The sequence below is a fragment of the Rhinolophus sinicus genome, linkage group LG10 (assembly GCF_036562045.2).
Source record: "Rhinolophus sinicus isolate RSC01 linkage group LG10, ASM3656204v1, whole genome shotgun sequence".
NCBI classification, from domain to species: Eukaryota; Metazoa; Chordata; class Mammalia; order Chiroptera; family Rhinolophidae; genus Rhinolophus; species Rhinolophus sinicus.
Window position 1 is genome coordinate 101,990,347 of NC_133759.1, and position 24,957 is coordinate 102,015,303.

Genomic DNA, 24,957 nt, shown 5'->3' on the forward strand with positions numbered 1-24,957 from the left:
CCACTAGCCCACCACGTCCGTCCTCCTTTAACTAGGTGATGTGGAATAAAGGGAGGTGATGTCCCAGGGAAAGAAAGCAGGTTCCCCCCAAGAAAAGCCCAGGCTTGCGTTGGGCCCCAGTGAGCGTGATTCAGTCCGAGCTCACTAAGGAATTGACATGGGCTTTCCCTCCCAGAAGAGCTCGTCCCAGTTACTGTTGCCTCAACTCTTTCCTCCCCCATGATCTTCTACTAAAAAAAAAAAAAAGTAAGAGCTTGAAGCATCAAAACAGTAAAAACTAAGATGCGTCTTCCTTTCCCCTTTTTCCTCAAATGTGGAAGGGTTGTTTTTATTTTATTTTATTTTTAAGTTTCCCATGTTTCCGGAGGCCGAGGCCAAGCCTGCTGACTTCCTTCTCCTGGGCAGACAGAAATGATGCTGATCCGTGGGAATCCAGGTGCATGCAGGAAACGTGCAGAGTAGACAGCTGGATCCAAATTTATATCACCTCGCGGAAGCTTTGCCGTTTCTGTTGCTGCAGGGTTGGAGGGGCGGGATTTCTGCCTTCTGCCCAGAAGACAAGCAGTAGACCATGGGAAGCATCACTGGCCTTCCCAGCCCGCCCACCCCGGCCTCCCCCATACTTGCCTCTGTGCAAACCCTTAAAGACATCCAGATGTTGTTGAAACAAAGGAACATCTGCCTCTGGATTTTCCACGTCTTTTCTAACAAAACAGGGGCAGCTGTTCAAGCGCAGGCTCACGGCTGAGGGTCCATGCCAATCTGTGACTGGGCACAGAGTCCCTCCAAAGCTCTCTCCTGCTCAGGCAGGTACAGGAGAAGGGACAGCCCTGCCATTTCCCCGAGACCAGAATGCTGTTTTGGCAGCCAGTCTCCTAAGATTAGCTGGAGTTTTCCCCAGAGTGTCTCGAAGCACCAGATTAATTTTCTGAGCATTTGCCACTGCTGTTTAGTATAAATGGCCACTGAACCTCTGGCGATCCCTGGCCCCCGACACCTCAGCTGTTGTCAACTCTAAAGAGCTCTGGAATGCAGCGGCCGACTCTAGTTCATATTTCCAGCACGGGGCTGCTCCTTGGTTCCGACTGTGCACAGCTCTCGGGACACAGTGACATTTAAAACAGTTGGGGGAAAGGGATTTCCCTGATTAAGTTAACATTCCAAAGTACAACTGTGCCCCAGGAAAAAGGCAGCATGTATTTTACCTTCACTGCTCCTGCCCCTCAGAATTGCCCTTGGCTTCAGGGGGGTTTCTCCTCACGCAGCTGGCCCCACGTGTCTTTGCTGGATTCTTGAGTTGGTGGTCACAGGGGGAGTGAGGATTTCCTTGGCTGTGATGCAGTCCCACCTGAGAACACCCAAGGAACCTCTATTTTTCCAACTTGAACTAGGATAGGCTCTCGTTCATCTCCTGATGAGGAGGTGAGGCAAAGAGAAATGGCCTACACTCCAAACAGTGCCGGAAGAAAAAGCCTACCGCTAATTATAATATTGGCAATAGCAGCAATTATATCAGCGTCACCTAGTGCTACTACGTATGGAGTGTTTACAATGTGCCAAGCTCTGTGACAAAACCTCTGCCTTTATCACTTCGTTTAACCCCTCTGGCATCGGAGGAAGTAAGTTCTTCATCCAACAAATATTTATTGTCCGTTATGCGCCAGCTATTTTTCTATACACTGAGGATGTCTCAATGAACGAAAGACACAAAAATCCCAGCCTTCGTGCAGGTTGTATTCTGCTGGGAGGGACAATAAACAAGATGAATTAGTAAGATGTATAATTTTACAAATAGAGGTGAGAGCAGAGGCTACCAACTCACGATCACACCGACAGCAAGAGACAGATCTAGGTTTTAATCCCAGAGCTCTCGGACTCCAAACAAGGCCAAGGCTTTCCCCTTGATTCCGAAAAGACTTTCCACAGGGGTTTAATCCAGGGCACAGGAGCTCCCCTGGTGGTTTCTGGAACCAGGCAGGAACTGCCCCTCCTCTAGCTCTCCTTGTCATCCGTCTTCATTTCCATGAAGCCTGTTTTGTGTTGTCACTTGCATTTCCATCTGAGTAGGGTATTGTCCTCTGTGCTTTTCTGAGGTGTGCTTGATATTAAAATGCGACTTCTGTCTTCCATGCCCCTTGTACACTATTAGCCACTTATTTCTCCCTCCAAATTGCTGCACATGGTGGAACACTTGATACTGTTTTAGGAAAGCCTTTTATGGTAATTATAGCTTTCTTCAAGCGCATTTATGCTCCCCTCTTTACTGTGCTGTAGACATTATTTTGCTCATGCCTCATTTTTGTTAAGGCAAAAAGCCTGTCTACCTAGTAACTATGTTCAAAGAGGTTTGGGGGTCTTTGGAGGGTTGCGGGGTTTTTTTTGTTTTTTTTTAGTGTTTGAAATTTTATGTGTAGAATGTCTTGGAAACTGTTCCGTTTCCACTCTGCCAAAGGCATTGGAGATGCTGATTTCAGTCAGGAGTCATTCATTCATTCATCCATTCCCCTAACTATTGAGTGCTGGCAGACCAAGAGTAAATGAGATAGACCTGGGCCTTGCCCTGACAGGCTTACGTCACAACAGGAGTGCCCATGGCAGCGGTTCAGTTGCACACTGCACAATTCTGGAGGCACCATTCAAATTATAGACGATGATGATGTGAGCATTCATTACAACAGTTTTTTAGCAGGTGACAGCAAAATATCTTAAGGAATGGTTACTACATGGGCTAACAAGTATTAAGGAGGTGCCAGACCATTGTTACACAGTATATAGTAGGGAGGGGAGGGGAGGGGAGGGGAGGGGAGACGACTCTGTGACTGGTGTAGCTAGCCTAGATTTGAGAGCTTGGTAAAGACTTCCTGGAGATGAATTCTGAAGGGTGCGTTGAAGTTAGGCAGATGAGGGTAGGGAAAAGGAAAGGCCAAAGGACTTCTGTCTGACCAAAGTCTAAAGTGCTATTGAGATAGGCTGACATGGTGGGAACCAGTTCATATAAGATCATAAGATAGGTTGAGGACTTCAGACTTCAGCCTGGGGTTGGTGGGGAGCTACAGACGTGTTTTCAGCAGTGTCCAGAGCAGAGAGAAATGGGTGATGGTGCAAGATGGGAGGCGGAGAGATGGGGTAGGAGGTTTGGCAAGAGTCCGGAGCAGTGCTGAGCAGTAGGGTGGGGGTGGGGGCAGAGTCCAGAGATCTTTAGGAGGAAGGACAGGTGGGACTTCTTACTGTTAAGAGGAAAATTAGGCAGCGCTTGGTTGTTGACTAGACACATGAAATGAAAGAGGTGGGGAGAGTGGGCAGCGTACTGAGAATGACTCCAAGGTTTCAGTCTTGGGCATTGGGGTACATAGAGATGCCACTCTTTGATTAAGGGATCAGAGTTTGGGGGAACAGGAGACAAAGAGGCTGAATTCTGTTGAGTTGGAGATGCTTGTGAATGAACAGATGGAAATACTGATCTGTAAGTTGGAATCTAGGTCTAGAGTTCGAAAGACTGGAGTTGAACATTCAGGAGTCATCTGAATATAAGGGTTTGGGTTTGTTTGCTTGTTGTTTCTTGTTGTTTTTTTTTAATCCCAAATTTCCACGTCAGCTCTCATTTTTGTTAAGGCAAAAATCCTGCTTACCTGGTAACTGTATCAATAGGTTTTCTTTCCTAGTGGTTGGAATTTTGCGAGTAGAAATTGTTCCATTGGAAATTGTCCCATTTCCAGTCTGCCAAAAGCATTGGGAGTGTGACAGAACCAGCCCAAGATACCACTGATGCCCTGGAAAGTTCTCCCTGGGAGGTGGACTTTGACTCTGAGAAGGTCGCATTATCTTCTCAGGACTCTCAGAAGAATCTAGATAAGGGCCAGGCTGAAATAATCCTGCACTACTGATTGTTTTCCACTCATTCAAGCACCTACTATGTGCCTGACACCAGGCCTGGCTCTGGGATCCAACAGCAAACAGGGAAGTCTCAGTTTGCATGGAGCTTTAGGTCTGGGGCAGGGTTTGTCAACCTCAGCACTACTGACATGTGGGGCTGGATCATTCTTTGCTGTGGGAAGTGTCCTGTGCACTGTAAGATATTGAACAGCACCCTGACCTCCACCCACTAGATGACAGTAGCACCCTCCCCAAGTTGTGATAATCAAAAAATGTCTCCAGACATTGCCAAATGCACTCTGGAGAGAATGAGAACAAAATTGCTTGCCTCAGTTGAGAATCACAGGTCTAGGGTCACGATAGAACCTAAAGTCTCCAGACAGCCAGCTCTTTGGCTGCACAAGGAACCAAACATCTGTGTCTTACAGCATCCTGTTATCATGGTGTCAGAGGTAGGCACTCAAGCAAGTCAGCAGTCCTGGCCTGAAATCCAGAAGACTCCATCCGGGAGCCCTGTTGGATCCCCAAGTATGAGCCCATTAGCCCAGTCCAACACCAGTTACTGGCTGCTCTCCAGAGAAAGCAGCCACCTGAGACCCAATTGCCCTGCAGACTAATTACTTCCTACGTTTTGTTTTTCCTCAAGCAGAAGCTGGCTTTGCACTTTAAAAACACAACCTATCACCTCCTCAGAAGGCCACCAGCAGAATGAACTTATGCTGGGGGTAGCTTGGGGTTGCCTAGCAACGCCATGCACCTACCAAGGCTGCTTTCTTCCCCTTCAAGCTCAAAGCAGCTGCCCTGAAACTTCTCAGAGATTTGCCAGCTTCCTACTGTTCGTGTTTTCATCTTCCTCATATGATGTGGAGAAAACCCGCTCCTGTGGTCTGTTTATCTCACTTCAGTTGGTCGGGAAGGGAGAAAAATCAAGAGAGAAAGAGAAAGAAGAGAAAAAAGTCTCATTCAATCTAGGAATATACATATTTTGAGTGCGTATCTCTGACTGACACGCTGGTGTTCTTTGCAAATTTAAATTTTAGGTAGTGAACGTGGGTTTCCTACACAATGAGGCTTCTGTTGAGACTTTGGGCACGATTTAGTCAAACATGAGACCTCAAAGTAGCTAAATAACAAAGCACATATAATAGATGGCACGCTGAGCAAATGTTAGTAGGTCTGTCATTTCGTGTATTCTCTGTGATCCAGTCCCAGAAACTCGACTAGTAGAAATTGTAAAGCTGGAGGTGGCTGGAAGTTGGAAATATTCTCTTTTCCTTGAGAACCTGTGAAATGTCCCTTCAGCTTTTCCTACCGTATCTCCCCCAAAATAAGACCTAGCCGGACCATCAGCTCTAATGTGTCTTTTGGAGCAAAAATTAATACAAGACCGGTATTATATTATATTATAGACCCGGTCTTATATAAGAACCGGTATTATACCCAGTATTATATATTATATTACATTATATTATATTATACCTGATGTTTTATATTATATTATATTATAAAGACCCGGTCTTATATTATAGTACAATAAGACCGGCCCTTATATTAATTTTTGCTCCAAAAGACACATTAGAGCTGATGGTCCAGCTAGGTCTCATTTTCGGGAAACACGGTACTGACTTCCATTTTGCTCCTGCAGAAACGTTTGTGGCATTTTTCTGAAACGGGGGGGTTGCTTGTGCTCCCAACATGCTCTAGCAGTGTGAACGGGGGTATGTCACAGGTTTTCCAGGGAGGGCCCAGTCACTTCCTTGGTAAGGAAAGACGTGGAAATGTGAGTCTGATTGCAGGGGTTTGTGTGGAGACCAGCAAGTCTTTCTGAAGTGAGCAAACGTGGGGCCTCATTTGCATCGTGGATTTAGGGTAGGCTGTGCATCAAAAGCAAACAGATTCCCGTGCTGCCATCTCATTGTTTCTCTTCTCAAGACAGTTCAGCTTCCTTATAGATACTTCCCCACATAGAGCCTCTCCTCAGTTGCTTACCCTGCTCTCTTAGGCCTTAACCCAGACTTCAGTGGGAAAGGGTGGGACAGAAGAAGCACTGAGGAGTGAAACTTCTTAAAGAAGTAAACTGCGACTCAATTTCAGACACCCAGACCTTTCTTCTTAGGAGGAGTCCTTTAAATTCCCACCATGGCCACACGTACAAATTAGGTTTATTGCCATTTTCATAAGGGGTATTAGAGAGAAGAGAGAAAGGATACCAGGTGAAGGCCTTTGGAACCTTGAGAGAGAGGTAAGGAAGATGTGTGCTTTAGATTCAGAAGATTTGGGCCCAAAAGGCTTCAAAACAATTACCTCCATCGTTATAAAGGTCTTCATCCCTCTGCCGTGGTCCAGTCCACCCTGCACTTTGTGTGGTTTAAAAAGAGACAAAGAAAGAGATGGCATGGAGATGGCAGCAGATGAAGAAATAGAATTAGAGAGGTGGAGATGAGACAATGGGGACAATGAAATTAATGGTCACTGGGGGTATGTACATGAAATAAGAAAACATACCTAGATTGCACAGAGTTGTAAATTCACTAGACGTCATTGCACTGTACACTTAAAAATGTTGTGGCATGTGAATTATGCTTCATTAAAGAAAGAAAAATGCAAACACATCTAGGAATTCTTGCCAGCAAGAAGGTCTTGTGAGTGTGGTCACATCCTACCACTTCTGTGCATCTCCCTACATCTTAGAGAGGGTGACGGAGGCTCTGCTAGGGAGCTTACCCGTCTCGTTTTAGTGCCGCCGTATCCTGTCTCTTCGTTCCTCATCCAGGCTCTGCTTGAGGAGGCGCACGTCAGCAGAGTGGCAGCTGTACCTGTTTAGGGTTCTGGATGATTAGGGAATTAGGTAGGTAGGCTGCTGATTTCACACACAAACACCCAAAATGAAAGAAAACCACAGAATAGGAATTACTCGAACCCCCCTGCTTTCCCCGAGGCTCTGTCGTTTCTCAATTCATGGCACTCAGCACCGCCTTCTCCCACAGCCTTCAGATCCTGCCATGTTTCTAAATCATGCCATAAATAGGTTGCGCGATAAGCAGCCAACATTTTAAAGTGCTCCTTAAAACTAAATATTACAAAAATATGAAAATAGCCCAGCAGAACCATCCAGCTCTTGGTTATAAGACACTCGTGATAATCATATATACATTTATCTTTAAAATTCTGAAAGATGGAGAGCAGTTTGGCTCCATTCAGGGTTGATAGAGATTTTTTTTTTCCTTTTGAGGAAGACACTTCTAAAAAAAGAAACAGAAAGAAAGAAAGAAAGAAAGAAAGAAAGAAAGAAAGAAAGAAAGAAAGAAAGAAATATATATATATGTATTTTTTTTCTTGAGGTGGCATCAGTCCTAAGCCACAGAATGGAAATAACAGCCTAGGTAGTCTTGTTGTAAGCTCAGAGCTAGTTTAGTTTCCTGCAATCTCCCCACCTTGAGGTTGCCTCAGACCCCTTCATACAGGTCAGTGTCATTGGGGATCCCCTGCATCTGGGACCCCACTACGTCTTGCAACTGCATGCGTTGCCTGCTTCTCTGACTCTTTCCAAGGCAGGCATGGGCCCCACATTGAGGCTGGCCCAGCGGCTGTCCTGTGGCCTTGCTCCCCCCGTTGCATGGCCCCCCTGCTGCCCCAGCGTGGCCTCATGTCCCTCCTTCTCATCCTCTCCGTTTCTCCAACCAGATGGCTGCCCCGATTTGTGCAACGGCAACGGGAGATGCACACTGGGTCAGAACAGCTGGCAGTGTGTCTGCCAGACCGGCTGGAGAGGGCCCGGATGCAACGTTGCCATGGAAACCTCCTGCGCAGATAACAAGGATAATGAGGGAGGTGAGCAAGCGCCTTCTAATTCCCAGCCCCTCAAGAACAGAGCATTGTATACATGCGGTCGTCATGAGTCATTTTTCCTGAAAGACCTCCCCTATTCTATTGTCAAATGTTGTTGTGACATTTCCTTTGAAGCCAATGCAGCGTCCTTGGGCCAGTGGGAGCTCCTGGAGGTAGCCATAAGCTGGAAGCTCTGGGGTTTGGTGCTGGCTTTGGATTCTCAATGCATATCGCCACAGAAAGACAGCTGAGCCCTGGCTCTGCCTTTGGGTGACTGCTCCTGCCAGACCCTTCAGGGCTGGAAGTTACCCCCACAGCTGTGCTGATGGTGACACTTATGTGCCTCATGCTGTGCTAAGGCATCACAAGCAATGCATCCCTTCGTCCTTACCACCCTTTGATGCTACCTTACAGATGAGGAAATCGAGGCCTAGAGAGTAGTCAGCTTTTTTTCCTTCTGGTTTAGTAACTTTTGAAAGAAAACTCAGTTGCCAGTACTAAAATTGGGACCCAAACCCAGCTCTGACTCAAGTCCGTGTTCTAACCTGTGGGTGACAAACCACAGCCCCCAGGCCACATCCAGCCCAGCACCTATTTCCGTGTTTCCCAGAAAATAAGACCCAGCTGGACAATCAGTTCTAATGCATCTTTTGGAGCAAAAAATAATATAAGACCCAGTCTTATTTTATTATAATATAAGACCCGGTTTTATATAATATATATATACAGTGTAAGACCAGGGCCTATATTAATATTTGCTCCAGAAGAGGCCTTAGAGCTGATTGTCCGGCTGGGTCGTATTTTCGGGGAAACAGGGTTAGCGTGAGCAAAAAAATGCTTTTTTGTATATAATGGTTTGGGCTGGGGGAATTCTAAAGAGGAATGACATTTCATGACACATGAAACTACGTGGAATTTAAATTTGAGTGTCCATGTATGATTGTACGTTTTATTGGGACGTAGCCATGCCTGTTATTTTGTGTGTTGGCTGTAACTGCTTTTACCTGGAAAGTCACTTTCAGGTCAGTCATTGGACAGAGACCCCAGGGCAGACAAAGCCTAAGATATTTATTCTGCAACCCTTTACAGGGAGAGTTCGCTGACCCCGGTTTTAACCTCTGCGCTGAATTGTCCTGTGATACTCCCTGATGGAGTGCTAAGATTGTGGGGCGACATGGGATTGTGGAGCATATGGGCCACCTGATTTCCTAAGAATACCATGCCACGTTCCCCGAACAGTAGTGCAGGTCTGGGATCCACGCCCACCAAAATCGTCTCAGGGCGTAAGAGGATCCATGAGCCTGAGTAGTTAGCAAAAGTGTGTACAGTCCTGCTGTATCCCTATCTCTATGCTCTGGGAATGTCAGTCCCCTGCCCTCGTGGCCCCGAGGGGACAGCTTCGGTGGCATCCGGAGTGAGATACAATCTATCCAGGTAATGACTGAAAGTGTGAGACACTCTTTTTTTTTCCCTCGTTCTCTTAATAGACATTTTGCAACTTCCATCATCTATTGTTGCAGTTGTACATGCATATAATTCATAAATAACCAAATGCACATGCACTGATAGGCGTACACCAGTGAGAAAAAGTATGCAGATCTGATGGGGCTCACAGAGCTCCTGTTCATTCATTTACCTTCCTGAAAGAGAGCCGAAATAGAAGGCACTTTAATTCATGCTTGAATGAGGTGAGACATAACTACATAATGCATTTCTTTCTTCCCAAGAGTGAGAGTCAAAATCGCACTAGTTTTCCTGGTAAGGCTCAGTGTTTTTGCTTCTGGTCCCTGATGATTTCTCTGAGCACAGCCGTTGCTAACAAATCAGCTTCTTCCTCTTCCAGAAAGGAGCTGCCATCCTGGCTGCCTGCCCTGTTGCGGGTGTCAGCAGCTGAACCAAAGGGTTGGAAGGCTGCACATAGGGGAGGGGGACTGAGTCTCCTGACTGAGCCTTGCTCAACTCACCTCCCTCTCTACCAGCCCGACCCCTGATCCAGGCTCCCACCAGGAGAAAACCAAATTCCTGAGGGGGTGGGGCTGGAGGAGACACAGCAGGTACTGCCAGACGACCAGGCACAGTTCAGGGACCCTCGTGGTGAACAGAAGCAGAGCATCAGAAAGGCAGGGCACAAAAGCAAATGAGGCAGTGATTGTGCTAAAGACAATAATGGCCTTGTTATGGGAGCTGTTACAGTGAATCTCCCAAGGAAGTAATTAACCATCAAGAAAAAAAGGCTCTGCGCAGTGTTTATAAAAAGAAACTCCCAGTTAATTCAGAGTTGCTTATGTCAGGTGAGATGCAGACCCGGGTTCCCTCTCACCTGGCATTAGCAACTCACAATTAACTGAGTTCTTTTTTTGGAGGAGACTCCTCTGTGCAGAGTATCCTTTTTATGGTTAATTACTTCCCTAGGAGGTGTGCTAAGCACTTTGCTGTTTATTGATAAATATTAAAGTTACTCCTCATCTACTCCAGATCCCACCCGGCAGCACACTAATTATATGACGCTTTCAGTGGCTGTGGGTGGGGGTGGGAGTTGTGCTGCAGGCTGTGTCTTGCTTTGGGAATTCTCAGGAAGGGCTGTGTGGGCTTCTAAACCTGGAGGTGCGTCAGAAGAAGCAGCAGGCAAAGCATCCTGCTCATAGGCCTGGGAGCAGCTGCAATGAACACGTTTGTTATAAACCTCGTGAATGGGGAACATAATAGAGCGCTCGTCCAAAGTGAGCTGGAAGAGGCAAAGCATTTTTCCATCTAGGAAGACTTAGTGTTTAAAAAAAAAAAATCTCAGTTTAAAGCGAAATTTTCTTTTTTATTTTAAACTGAGATGGCTACAGATACAAATATGAATATAGATACTGAAGTCCTTAACAGCCTTTTTTGACCTGGCTTCCTCCATGAGAGAATTAAGCCCTGATGCTTTATAGCCACAAGGAGTTCCAAAACTCTAGATTACAGCAACACCACTCAGAGGGCTTGATTAAATACAGATTGCTAAATCCTCCCCCCAGGGACTCTTCCTCCCCCCCCCTCCCCCAGAGTTTCTTATTCCATGGGTCTGGGGTGGGATGCAAGGATTTGAATTTCTAGTAAATTTCCAGGTGACGCTGATGTGGGTTCTCTTTGAGAACCACTGTCCTAAAACGTCCACTGCATGGCATGAATTAACTTCTGTCCTATGCATCCAGAATAGCACTAGTTAGGTACCTTCCTTGGACAACCTGAGAAAATGTCCACTCAAATGTTTTCTGTGTTCTGTGGTATTTGGTTGAGAAACCCTATTGGGAAAAGCTGCCTTAGGATAACCCACAAAACCAATTTCTGCCAATTCCCTACCTTCTTACTCCCATCACTGTTAAAGTCTCTCAACATCCCCAGCCATGTGACCACTAACTTATCCTCAGGAAACAGTGGCTGCTTCAGAAGGGACAAGATTTACCTGCCATTGCCCCTAGAAAGAAGTAGAATCGGTTCAGACAAACGTGCCGCCAAGCAGTCTGTCTTTTTTAATAGTGAGAGATCTTCCCGTGAACTGCTCACCCCAATTTGAAAAAGAAGAGACTCAAAGAAATATTTTTGCTTACAGAAGACAAACACCAGCTCATTAAAGCCTGAGAATACACACAACATGTGTACCAAGTGACAGGCGAATAATATTTAATTATCACCACCAAGACAGAGGTGTGAGATTTAGTTCATCACAGCCACGGGTAGGAGAAAGGGTGTAGATTCCCTCTAAAAGTGGGAACCATGAGGTGGGGAGGTGTTGTTAGACATGCTGGCCTGGAAAGACGGTCCTTACTCCTTTCTTACACCCCTTTATCACCCCGAACTTAGAGTCGGGACCCCCAACCCTATGTCTATACAAAGCCCAACTCCCATCATTTCAAGCCAGACTGGGAGTCTGTCTGAGGCCTGGAGGTAGAGCGGGTAGGAGAATGCCCTTCCTAAGTTGAGTTTGTGCACACGTCCCCATTGCATCACATCCCTCCGTGCTCCATAGGAGCTGTCTCTGCTTCCCCTCAGATCTGCTTCAGCACACCACTGAAATTAGACCTTTTGTCCCTTCTCCTGTCACTTCTCTAGTTTCTGAATAGGGGACACTGTAACATCCTATGGTTAAGAGCCTAGGCTCAGGAGTCAGTCTTTGTATCCCACTTCTGCAAGTCACTTTACTGCTCAAACTCTCGGTTTTCTTGTCTGTGAAATGGGCATGTTAATGCCACCTCCGTTAGCAGGTGTGAAGTTTCAGTGAGAAAATACAGGCAATACAAAGATGCCTGGCTCATAGGATGTCCCCGTGTGTTTAGCTGCTGCTAGCTTTAACATTATTCATATTAATGTTGTTATTTTCTAGAACAAATGCTGCATCCACACAGACGGAGCCCAATCATTAATTTTCCCACAGTAGGTAACCGAGGTTCTAACTTGTGCTTATTAAACTTGAGCATTGCATAACCACACTGGAGAACTTGTTAAAAATTTAGATTTCCAGGCCCCCAACTTTGAGATTCTAATTTATTAGGTCAGATATGAGACCCAGGACTCTGCATTTTGACTAAGCACCCCAGAGAATTCTGACACAAGTGGTCTGCAGACCACATTTTGAGAAAAACTTTAAACCAAGGACTTCCCTGAGTAGGGTGACCCACCCAATGTCATAGAACCTGTGCCCCCAACACTGACCCCTAGAATTCCCAGAACACAAGTGAGCAGAGGAGAATATTATTTCAAGAAGAGATGAGTAATTGAAAAAAACTGTCAACATATTGTCACCTTCAGTTCCTGAGTGAATAACTTTAGTATATTTTATTGTTTTTAACTTTAGTATAATTTAGAAGTGCTCTGTATTCCCAGTTGGAGAGGTGATTGATGTTTGTTTCCAAATTTAAAAAGCCTTTAACTTTCTGTCATTATGTATGAATCTGTCCATCCATCCATCCATCCATCCATCCATCCATCCATCCATCCATCCTTTAGCTATTCATTCATGGTTTAACAAACATTTGTTGAGAGTTTACTAAATATTAGACATTGGGAATAGGCCTTTACAAATATTAAGACAATTATGACCATGTCCACAAAGAGCTCACATCCATCTGAAAAGATAAGATGTATTGAAACATAATTTATTATTATTATTATTATTATTATTATTACTCTTCTCATCCAGCGTGAGGGCTGACAGGAGTGGAAGGCTGTCTCAGCAGGAGTGTAGAGAGGACAGTGGCATGGAGTGTGGGTATCAGCTGCAGGACATGACAGAAAGCCTGTCACAGTGCTGAACCCAGGGTCTTCAGCCTGTCTCCCTGGAGAGTCCTCAGAACCACAGCTGTGTGTGATTAGTAATCCCTGGTGGGGGCAGTTTCTACATTTCTCTCCCTAAATTAAGGACTCGTCTCAACCTGGTCCTCAGAACAGTATTTCCCAGCCCAGTTCCGTCTGTGAGGCTTGGTTCCTTGTTTCACTCCGAAGGCAGCTGCCTTGGGTTAAGAGATGTGGATACTGGCCTGAGCTCCAGCCTCTCCAGCCAGGTCTAAATGAGGAGAAATAACCCTGGATTCTGTCCAAAGCACTTGGAACAGATGGAAGCCCCCACCCCCACCCCCACCCACTGCCTCCTTTCCCTCCCTCCTCATCCCATAACCACCCAAATCGGCTTGACATGATTCAGGGATGCTACTCCGGCATTTATCTCAATTGTTAATTAATAACTCACCTTGTCTGTGCATTGAGCAGAGCCAAGCTCAGGACTTCAGGGACTCTGGAAGAGTTATGGTTCTCAAGTCCAAATCGTCTGGTTTCTTCATCCAATAAGAGATAAGGCTTGGTGAATACATTGTAAATGCCTTGATTAATGTGTGTAAATCATGTTGATGGATTGGTTGGGTGGGGGACAGCTTAAAAGTGCAACATTACTCAGTTAATTGGGTTGGATTGAGGATTCCCCTTGTAGTCCAAAGACCTTGTGGCAAAGGTAGCTGGAGCCATAAAGAGTCCCCGATTAGCTCCCAGAGAGGAAAGCAATGTATCTAATGCTTAGGAGGAGAGCATCGCCTTGAGGCCACTGCAATCTGGCCAGACGCTGGGTCTCTCTTCTTTGGGAGGAAAGCAGAACGAGTCCCACCTGAAATCCTAGAGGGGCCACATGACAACAGGGCACTGAAAGTATTCTGGATTCTGGATCTTTCAGTCGAAATAAGAGCTTGACTTTCTGGGCATATTTGACTAGAGAATCATAGGATTAGGAAACTAAGGGTTGAGGTTCAGTTTTCTATTTTTCTATGGGGTTTTATAAAATAGAACCCATTCTCCATCGCATATGAAAGCTACGACCAGTAAATTTTTGAGGGCTTGCATGCACCAACCACTGCGCTGAGCTTAGTACGTATCTGGGTAACGAGAGCAGGCAGCCGGTGGGCCGCCCATGCCCTCTGTTCCTTCCCACAGCAGCCAGAGGGTTCATTTTCTATTATAAATCAGATCACGCCGTGCCCTCAAAGGGCTTCTTGTGTAGTGAGAGTCAAAAGCAAGTGTTTTGCCTTGGCCTAGAGGGCCTTCTGTGACACGTCCCCTCCTTCTCTCTCACTTGTCCCCACTGTCCCCTGCAGCAGCTCTGCTATATCCATCCACTCTGGCCAGTCTAGTCCCACCTCAGGGTCTTTGCTGGTTCCGGGCCAGAAATGCTCCGAGCTGGGCATTTGCACAACTGTCTCTCCTAGTTCTCAGCTCAAACACCCACTCCCCACAGAGGCCTGTCTGGACCTATAAAGTCCACCTCCCCCTCTCCCCCTCCCATCACAGCAATGTCGCACTCCTAAATTGCCCCATCTGTATCTTTCTTGTATATTGTCTGTTTCTTCATCCCAGACATACAAGTTCTGTGAGACTATCTCGTCATAGGTTTTCCACTTCACAGGTGACGATACATAGGCTCAAGAAGGTAATGTTCAAAATAGGCCTTTCAGCTGACCACTGTGATACACCGCTTTTCTACGTTAAAGCCAGCCTTTCATTTCTTCTAAAACACTAACACAATTTGGAAGCGGCTGCTGAAGAAGCTTCACACAAGTTCAGAATTGGTATTGTTGCAAAGAAACCTCAGGAGAAAAATCACTGCGTAGACTTTCCCATTGCAAACCTTTGCCCGGTAAATTGGACCGTGGGATTTGTTTTTTGAAAAGTAAAAAGTATTTCAAGTTCATGAGTTTACCTCGCATAACACCTTCAGTGTTTTCTAATCAAGTCTTTAGTAGTTTAAATGGTTATTAAGTGTCTCTTAAGGGATTATATTTTTCCCTGATTAGATGACAAATCAAATATTCATCATCAAATTGTGATTAAAATGAATAATCTACAAAAATGTTAATAATTTAAATCACTATGTACTTATTTTAGGAAACGAAAGGATCAAAACACAGATCCTTAACTGGTGGCCAAGACGTAACATTTCTATCACGACTATATTTTGTCTTGGCCAGAGAAACTGCCTAGATTGCAACAAGTACCCTCTTGGTTTCTGTGACAAGCATTTGAATAAAGTCTCGATGGCCTGGTGACATGATTAGCTGTTGCCTCCACAATACCCCATCCCCCTCAGTCCAGGTGCAGTTTTGCTCTCCAGGGCATTGGCAATGTCGGGGAGATATTTCATGTGTCACTATGGAGGATGGGCAGAGGAGCTGTTGGCATGTTGTGGGCAGAGGCCTAGGACGCCGCTAAATACTCTTATCCTACAGGCACAGGACGACCCCCACAACAAAGAATGAGCCAACCCAAAATGTCAGTAATGCCAAGGTTGAGAAACCTGGGGCATCTCCCAGGAACACACAGGAAGGGTCTGGATGGTCCCGGAACAGGGTGTGTCCGCTGACGTGACAGAGGACCTGATGCCTAAGGCCAGATGCATGAAGCACTGACCAGGGCCAGGCCTTTACCCACATTGCCCAAATAAATCATGACAATAGCCCCCAAGAGCCCCAAGAGCCTCTTTTATCTTTTCCATAGAAGCAGAAACAAAGGGCCGGAGAGGTAAAGGGACTTACTTAGGTCCCGCAGCTGAAGTGGAGCCGCGTCAGGAGTCAGAGCACAGGCCAAGAGCCCTCCTTTGTGGGCCGTTCACAGCACCTGAATGTGGAGCCCGGGGTCAGAGCAGGGCAGACTGGGCGTGTTCACACCCTCAGCCCCTCAGAAGCACAGATTCTGCAGCATTCTGGAAAAGAGCATTGGCGTTAGCTTTTCCCCAGTTTGGGCTTTGGAATGCTTTCTTGCCACAAAGTGCGTTATGCCCTAGAAGGCAGGGGGTGAGCAGGGGGGAGTCGAGCAGCTGGACTTTAAATTGCCGAGCAGCTCCACAGCAAGAGAAGCTGCCCGAGGCGTGTGCTCTTTGCTTTGACTTTCTGTTTTCTCCACCAGGAGCTCTGGGGATTGGAGAATGGCCAGCACTATGTGGCCAAATGTGACTCCAAAAAAACCCAAAGCTCTGTGTCCTGTGCTTGTTTCTCTCCCACTCACAGCAAAGACTGCACCTTTCCAAAGGAATTCCCTCCCTTTTCCATTCCTCCAGGTATGTCCTCGTTGATCTGCCCAGCCCTCTTTCTGGAGCTCTATACTTACAGACACTCAGGGACACTACCTCTTCCATGCATGGGATCATGGAGTCAGGATGTCAGAGGCTGAAAGGCCAAAATATAGAGTCCCCAGCAGCTATGAAGCCCAGAGAGGGAAAGTGACTTCTTCTGGGCCAAATAGAGCATAGCAGATCAGGCCAGAGGTCGGTTTCCAGGCTTTAAACCCAGTGTTCTTTCCTCCATGTCATGTTGTTCCCAAAGGGACCCAGTCACTCTCCGGAGGATGGGTGCCTGGCACTACTGGTGTGAGTTGATCTATCTCAGACTCAGGACCTGCACAGGGATGAGCTGAGGTACCTCTACACCTGAGAGTGAGCACCTTTTTTAAGCTGGCACCTAGGTGAGCCTCACTCACCTCACCTGGTCCAGGCCCTACTCGGCCCTCTGGTCCGTGATGGTGATGACAGCAAATACCTCCTCCCAAACCAGCCTCACTCTTGGACAGAACCACCCCCCCACACACACCAAGAAAAATCATTTATTTGTTCAGCAAATACATACCAGAGCCTCTCTCTGCATGAATGAATGAGATCCAGACTCTGCCCACAAACAAGCCACAGTCTGGTGGTGCGTGAAACACACATGGAACCAGCTGGTACACAGCTGTGTACTAAGGGTCCGTGGCAGAAGTAAGGCCCAGGGGCTATGGCAGCCCAGAGGAGGGGCAGCGAGGTTTGCAGTCAGATAAAGCTACAGAGGAATTAGGTAAGGAAAGAGGGAAGGGCACTGTGGGCAAACCAAATGACAAAGGAGCAGAGGCAAGAGACAGCAGTGCATCATTGGGGACCTCTGAGAAGGTTGATGTCGCTAGGCTGGGGAAGGGGTCTAGACAAACAGGGCTCGTGTGCCGTGCTGGGCAGGGTGCACTGGACCTCAAGGATTTGCTTTGCCTTCCTCATTAGCCACCTGGGCTCCGAAATCGCAACCACACCTCTTCCCTCAGACAGAATGCTGGCGTAGCTGCTGGAATTATTCCTAAACATACACGCTCACAACACGGAAGAACGAGTGACCTTTGTTTATGTCTCCTCTGCTGCACGCAGGCATTCTCTCACCATGGGGGGAAGAGGGAGCCTGACAGGGTGGGGAAGGGGCTTTGGGGTCAGGGAGCTCGGGGTGCACATCCTGGCTCTCCCCGATTCACAGGATGAGCATAAGCAAGTCTCTGTATCCCTCGGAGCCTCAGTTTTGGTCTCTGTAAAGTGGGGCTAATAATGGTTCCTACCTCGTAGGATGCGGTGAGGCTTAGATGAGTTAATACATGCCGAACGCTTAGCAACAGGGTTCTCATGGGTCAGTGGGCATCAGAATTGCTGGGAAAGGGTAATTTAGCACAGAGTGCTGGGCCCCCCGCCCCGAGCTTCTGATTCAGCAGATCTGCTGTGGGGCCCGAGGGTGTGTGTTTGTAACAAGTGCCCCGATGATGCGACACTGTGAGAACCACTGACGTGACACAGTCCGTGTCATTTTTAGGGGAGCTCAAGTGCTGGCAGAGAGTGATGTCTCTAAGCATGGCAGCCCCGGGCTGCCTGATGGAGAGAGACGGCTCTGTCTCCTGAGGCAGTGGCAGCTTGACTGGTGTGTGGACTCTGGGGACATCACTGGGTCACTGAAATCACTGCTACAGCGGTGTAGCTGTGGAACGGGGCGCTCAGGGCTCCAACCTCGCAGGATCTTCCTCCCTTTCAAGGGTGTTGGAACAAATGGCGGCTGGGGAAGAGCACGCTGGGAGAGGGTCGGTGGTAGCTGGTCTCGGTCTCTCACCCTTGGTGACATTCGCTGCTTCTCCCATTGCCCCTTAGGACAGCACTGGATGCTGTGCCCTTTATTGCTGGGCTCCTCGGGCTTTGGGGTCAGGCAGACTTGTGTAAATTCTGGCTCCGGTTCTTCCTCGATCAAAGAACCTAACCTCCCCAAGCCTCTGTTCCATCATCTGTAAACCAGGAACAGCCATGCCAGCCTCATAGGCCTGTTATGAGATTTGACTAGAAAGTTCATAGCAAGTGCCTTAATGCCACTTGATTTAAATGACAGCTCTAAGTATTAGTAGCTCCCTGTGACTTCAGACTCTAAAAACACACACTGCCCCCAATCAGAAGCTCACCAATCAGAAGCTCGCCATATCAGGTAAATATCGTACCGTCATAACATTTCCAAATGAGAAATTCATCTTTTAGTCCCTGTTCTAACACACCCCTCTCCATCCCACACCCACCGGCTCTGACACAAACCAGGGGCCCCCAAGCTGCGTGGGCAATGACAGATTCTGTCTGGCCTGCATAGAGTTACAAAAAGCTCTGACTCAGTTGGTTTACCTTTAACAAGAGAGGATTCCATTTAAGCAGTGAGGAGGTAGGGAGCAGCTTGCTGAAAGTCAGCCATGAGGCACTGGCTTGGACACTCTGTTCTCCTAATTCTAAATGGCATGCTCACTCTGAAAGTGGTTGTATGCCAGGTTTTCCTGAGAGTGCAAAGCTGCTGGGCTGGGGTCAGGAAGGGAGAGGGGACTCCAGGGACAAGGCAGATGGGGAAAGGGACACCACAGTCACGGGAGCAAGCTCTTCCCACTCCTTTTTCTGCCATCCTCGATCGCTCGCTCATAGAGCACATGGCACGGGGGGAGCAGATCTCGGGAGAATAGTCCATCCCACTGGCACCTGTCACGCAGTCTTGGCCCTGGGATACACAGCACCAGTGCCACCACTTTCGGACTGTCACGTGGTCTGAGGGGTGACCCTTCCTGGTGCTTTCACATGCCGACTTGGGCTACGCATGTTGCCACAAAGAAGTGTGGGTGCACCCTTGTCTGGCCCCTCCATTTTCTATTCCTCATCACGAAGGTGATGGTTTCTTAATGTCTTTTCATCTCCACCCAGAGCATGCCACCTTCCTGGGGTGGACGATTGTCCTTCCAGCTTCTGGTCTATGCCACACAGAGCAATCAGAAGAATCCTTTTAAAAGTCAGAGCATATCCCGTCCCTGTTCAAACCTTCCAGGACATCTCACCTCCCAAAGAATGGCATCCAGGGGACCACAATGGCTTCCTTGGCTCTGCATAAGTGGGTCCCTGCTTCCACTCGGATCTCACTTCCTCCCTCAATTCTTCTCCCTCATTTGGCCCGACATCCATCTTATTGTTCCTATAAACTCAACAAAACACATTCCCGCCCAGGGCGTTTGCACCTGCTGTTCCCTCTGCCCAGACTGCTCTTCCCCTAGATGTTTCCATGACTTGTTTCCTCATCTCATTTAGGTTTCTTCCCAAACATCACTTCTTCAGAGACGCCATGCCTGGCTCCCCGTCTTAAGCAGCAAACCCCCTCCTCCACCCTTCTCCAGCCTGTTGCTTTCCTTTCCTTCCAAACTCTATCACTCTCTCAAAGTCTGTTATACATTTATTTTTTAATTCTCTGCTTCCCCTCTAAATTCTAGGCCCATAACCACAGGGTCCCTGTCTGTCTTGGTCAACGCGTTAGTAAATGAACTGAATGAGAGTGAAAGCTTTAATGAGACGTATTGAGGCTAGAAAGCCGTTGTCTTTTACTCACTAGATGATCTTAGGATGAATAAATTTCATTTTAAACTTTAAAAAACGCACACACACAAAAACAGACAGCGACACCCAAGTCACTCTCTACCACTGACATCATTTAATTAACGCAAAGAAAATCCAAATGTCAGAGACATCACTTCTTTTCGGTAAGACGAGAACACGCGGTTACGCTGCTCTTCATCTCTGTTATGAGCTGTGGGCTGACGGCACTAGGTATGCAGCTCGCAGTCGTCCTCTAAGATGAGAGGAAAGAGAGGGGCTGGTGAGGAGCACTGTTGAGTGAATCCTTAGTCCTCAAACCACGGCTTGTGCGGCGAGGCATGGAGTGGTGGGGCAAGTTCGCTAGCAGCTTCCCAACCTTGTCAAGTAACGTAATTACTTGGCTAGGACTGGGTCTCTCCATCTATAAGACCAGAGTAAACAAGTGGTTGCCATAGGCTAAATGCTCTTGCATGAGGTTTATTTAATCTTTAGTAACAGTCCTATTAAGCTGGTATGATTCTTATTTCCATTTTGCTGATGAGGAAACTGAGGCTCAGAGAGGTAGAGTAACTAGCCCAAGGCCACACAGCTAGTGTGTCACTGACCTCCAGACCCTGGGACCATATTGGCAGTACAATACTGGCTCCTAGTATATGCGAAGATTGGGTGAGAAGGGCAGTGCCTGCAGCATGGCAAAGCCACGTTTAGGAATTAGTACTTCAGGTTTCCCTAATTCAGCAGGAGGCTAGTATGATAGCTGAGTCTGGTCCCTTCCCTCCAGTTGACAGTCTGGGGCATTTCCTTATGCAGCAGGAAGAGAGGCACCATGCCCCCTGCTAATTCTCTCAGCTCCGGAGCCAGCCCTCCCACCTCCCCCTAGATAGTGTCTCTCCTCAGGCAGAAAGTTACGTTCCAGTTTGTTGCCCAGAGAGGTGTTGGTGGTGACAGTCCTTTTTCTTTCTGAGGGGCCCAGCAGGTCACTGTCTGGCACCCCACCAGGCCGCCACCCCCTGCCAGGCTGGCCGTCACTGGCCATACTTGCTTCTGTCTGACCTGTCAGTGGGCTCCTTGAAACGGAGGTTGATGGGGGTAGGGCGAGGAGTAGACCAGACTGCAAGAGGCCAGAAACTGCGAGCAGAGGGTGAGCATTTGGGGAACTCAGTGGCTGAGATCGGCAGCCCCTGCTCTCTGTTGTCGCTGGGCTTTGTAACAGAAAAGGGGAGAGACAGCAGCAGCCAGGATAGAAATCCCTCAGGTACAAAAACGTGGCCCTAGGCTAACAAGGGTGAGACGGTACCACAGAGGCCTGTCAGGGAATTCCCAGGGTGCGAAAATCGGATCAGGTGAAATCATCATTCCTAGAGATTCTGTCTGGGTTGAAGAAAGGCAGAGGGATGGAGAGGGGGAAGATGGGAGAGAGAGAGCCAGAGACAGAGAAAAAGAACAACAACCTGAAAATGAAGCTGTTTTTTGAAGCCTCGGCATTTCTTCCCTTAAATCCTCCTGTGATTACGCCCAGCCTCCTCTTAAGAAAGGAGGGTAGAAGCCAAGAGGTAGGCATTGGAGGTGGACAGCCTAGGGGTGAATCACTCATCCATCTACTAGCTGTGCGATTGTGAGCAAGGCCCTTACCCTCTCTGAGTCTTGGTTTCTTCCTCTACAAAATGGAAATCATGGCACCCACCCTAAAGGGTTCTTGTGAGCACCACTGGGTAAGGATGCAAGGCACAGGCTGTGAACGCACAGAGGAACTCAAGTGGCTGGTAGAGGGGCAGCGCTCTAGTGACCCACCAGTCAGAAGTGTAAGCTGGGTGAAGTTAGAAGCTGGGGCAGAGGGCCAGCTAAAACGTTATGAATCCCCATTTTCCAAAAAAAGAAATCGCCCTTCAACGTGTATTTAACTTGTTCCTCTTCTGTGTGGCATCGTCCTGCCTTAGATAAAAGAGTGTGGCTCAGGCACGATGGCCCCTGGGTGGAGCCATTCAAATGTCTAACAGTGGCAGACCTCACATGGCAGGATTCAGGACCCAGCCCCATCACAGACAAGCTGCCTGGTTTTGGGGACTTATGTAATCTCCCTCCTACTCCTCCTCTGTAAACGAAGGTGCTGACATGCCTGCCATTCTGGTGGTGACTTAATGAGGAGATGCCTGTAAAGCGCTTAGATGGTACTAGGCCCCCAGTAAGCTTTTCATAAGTGCCAGCGATTAGCTCTCAATAGACATGGTTGTCGTGAATGCTTCACCATCCCTAACTCCCAGGATGCCGTCACCTAGTGCAGGGGCCCTATGCTGAAGTGCCCTGACTTTGGGAGGCACTGGGAGCCCAAGGACACGGGCTCTGAGCTGATGTGCTAGTAGTGATGATGTGGTTTGTGTTGGGCCTGATCACCAGAAAGCCAGCATTTTAGGAGCAGGTCAATTAAGCATGGCACCGCCATTTGTGACTATTGAGTAGGTGAAGGTTCGCCTGGTCCTTCCAAGGATAGAGCCCCCACACGTAGAGTCCTATGTTCTCATGAAGTACTTCCCAACCTATATGGCACTGGACTATTGCAAGAAGATGTTCTGAGCCAAAAGGGGTCCATCATCAGGAAATGTTGCCTGCTCCTTTGCAGCATTAGATTCACAATGCATATTCACACCTCAAAGGCTCTGACAAGTCCTGCTGTAAAAAGACCAGTTTAACTTTTTTTCCCCAACGTCTCCCAAATTGTATTTGACCACAGGTCTTCCTGTCCTGCCTCCACTTCTATGTTTCAGGGAACCTCTGTTCACCTTCCCCAGAAGACGCATTTGGAAAGCTGCTTTAATTCCTCAGGGTCGTATGTGCTGCTGTGGACATTTGAAGGGTGTTTTTAATCGTTCAGAACAGGGGATCAGGAGGTTTAGTGAGCAAAAGAATCATTTGAGAGTCTTCTTTAAAATGCAGATTCCCAGTTTCTACTGTCAGGCACTCAGTAGGTCAGGGTGACAGCAGGAATCAGCATTTTAACATCACTGAGGTGATTCCAGAGCAGGTCAGGGGGCACAGCTGGACCAGCACTGGTGTAGTGTCTGACGTCTGGAGCTGCAGTGCTTGGACCAGCAGCGTCGGCATCACCTGAGAGCTTGTAAAAAATGCAGGCTCTGCAGCCCCACCCTACCACCACAGAATTAGAATCTACCTTTTAACGAGGTCCCCAGTGATTCTGATGGTGCTGGTTAGAATTTGAGAAGCCTTGGTTTAAACGGTTTTTGTTGCAGTTGTTTGTTTTTGTTTTGTTTGTTAGGGGTTTTCGGTGAAAAACCATTCTTAAAAAAACACTGAACACACACTGCAAGCTCATTGTCATAAAACGTCTACCATTCCTCACCCCTACCCCCATCCATACACATGGGGTCGACCAGATACCCTAGTGGCTTCAAAGTGCAGCCAGAGTCATAGTATTGAAGAGAGGTCTTACCTAGATCATACCCCTGCCTTCGGTAACAGTGCCTGGGTTTTCCTCATCAGCCTTTGCTTGCTTTCCCACATCCATCCTGAAGACTAGGAAAGCCAGCAAAGCAGCTCTCAATGGGGCTTCCACTCTGCCAGATCTCTGGTCAGACATGATTGATCTCCCATTGCTAAGTCACAAGAAAAGCCAGAAGATGCTTTGGGGCAAGGATCTCTGGCCTTGGAACTCAGAGACTGACAACGCGAGTTGGCAAAAAGCAAGAGGAAAACTTCCAACAGGTCTTGCAGAAGGAGTGCAGATACAATTTCACTTCTCGCAATATTTAAGAATGGCAGTTGCTCTGTGGGCAGAGTTAGGGGGAGATGCCTGTGGAACGACGGTCCATCAGGCCGCCAGGGTATTAATGGCAGGTGAAACTTTCCAAATGAGCACCCTGTCAGCCAATCTATTGCTCTAAAATGTTGGCAATGCAGGAGACCTAACAGAGGCAATGAAGAACTAATCTCGTATTGCCAAGTTAAATCAAGTCAGCCTTGCCCATTCCTTTCACTTCTTAGTTACATCAAGCCAGAGTACTTTCAATTATCCCTCACTTCCAACTTGTCAGCAGGCATTGGGTAAAATGCAAATGGAACAGTGCCCTTGCCTGGTGGCGAGCAGGAAATATTTAGAATAGCCTCTGTTTGTTGAGCTGTTCCTCTGTGTGAGTGCAATGCCTTCATCATCTCATTTCATACGCACCATCTTATAGCATCCCCATGATCATTGGTGAAGTAGGTGCAATTAAGTCCATTCTGTAGCTGGGAAAACTGTATGGGTCACAGGACGTCAGTCACTTGCCACGGTGACATTACATAGCCAATGAATGATAAAACAGTTTTAAACCAGACCATTCTGACTCTAAAGCTTGTATTCTTTTGCTATTTGTCTAACTGGGCCAAGAGCCCAGTGCTACCCTAAGCAAGTGGCTCCCTGAGCTTTGTAAGGTCCTCCTTGAAATTTTCTATATGCTTCTCCAATGACAGACACCAGCCAGAGTCAGCAATGCTGCTTAGGAGGAGCACCCCAGATCAGACTAAGACCCACATGAGCTCTGGTCCCCTTTCGGGGTGCTCTCTGACCCTCTACCATCCCTCACTACCACCCCCAGGCATGTGGGGTTGACCAGATGCCCTGAGATGTTTGGAGATCTGCATCTAGGAGATACCTCAAGGCCCAATGCCCAACCTCAATTCCAGAGGGCAGGTTGGTGGGTAGATTGCTTCTGCTGGCTGGAGGAGTGTAGTGTTTCTTGTGCAAAATCATGTGAAATCAGGCTGACAGAATGATGTTGATATACTCATTTGAGCAACTCAAATTGTTTCTATAGGCAGGAGCCTGGACAAAGAATATTTGCCAGATACCCCACGCAAGTTAAGCATGGTCCCACAAGAGCTCATCTTAAAACGAAGTAACTCCCAAGGCAAAATGAATCCTATGGTTGCCATATTTCTTTTTACCCAAGAGCCCTCTGGCTAAAATTCAGGAGCCTTTGGTCTTCGGCAGTGACAGAGTGAAAAGTGCCCTCCAGCCCCCACTGCTCCTTCTTCATTTCCATCACCAGGTTTCTTCCTTCTTGTCCCAACTTGTTGCCACCTCCCTTCTCTCCACTGCT

The 24,957-nt window shown here is 47.5% G+C and overlaps 1 protein-coding gene across 11 annotated transcripts in view; it reads left to right on the forward strand.

Annotated features, from left to right (window-relative positions):
- The window catches only part of TENM2 (teneurin transmembrane protein 2), a 1,556,107-nt gene that overhangs the window by 1,453,499 nt on the left and 77,651 nt on the right, over positions 1 to 24,957 (forward strand). For all 11 annotated transcript variants that reach the window (XM_019740878.2, XM_019740872.2, XM_019740888.2 and 8 more), the window contains one exon: positions 7,558 to 7,704. In XM_019740878.2, the coding sequence (XP_019596437.2) occupies positions 7,558 to 7,704 (147 nt within the window). The remainder of the gene's footprint in view (positions 1 to 7,557; positions 7,705 to 24,957) is intronic.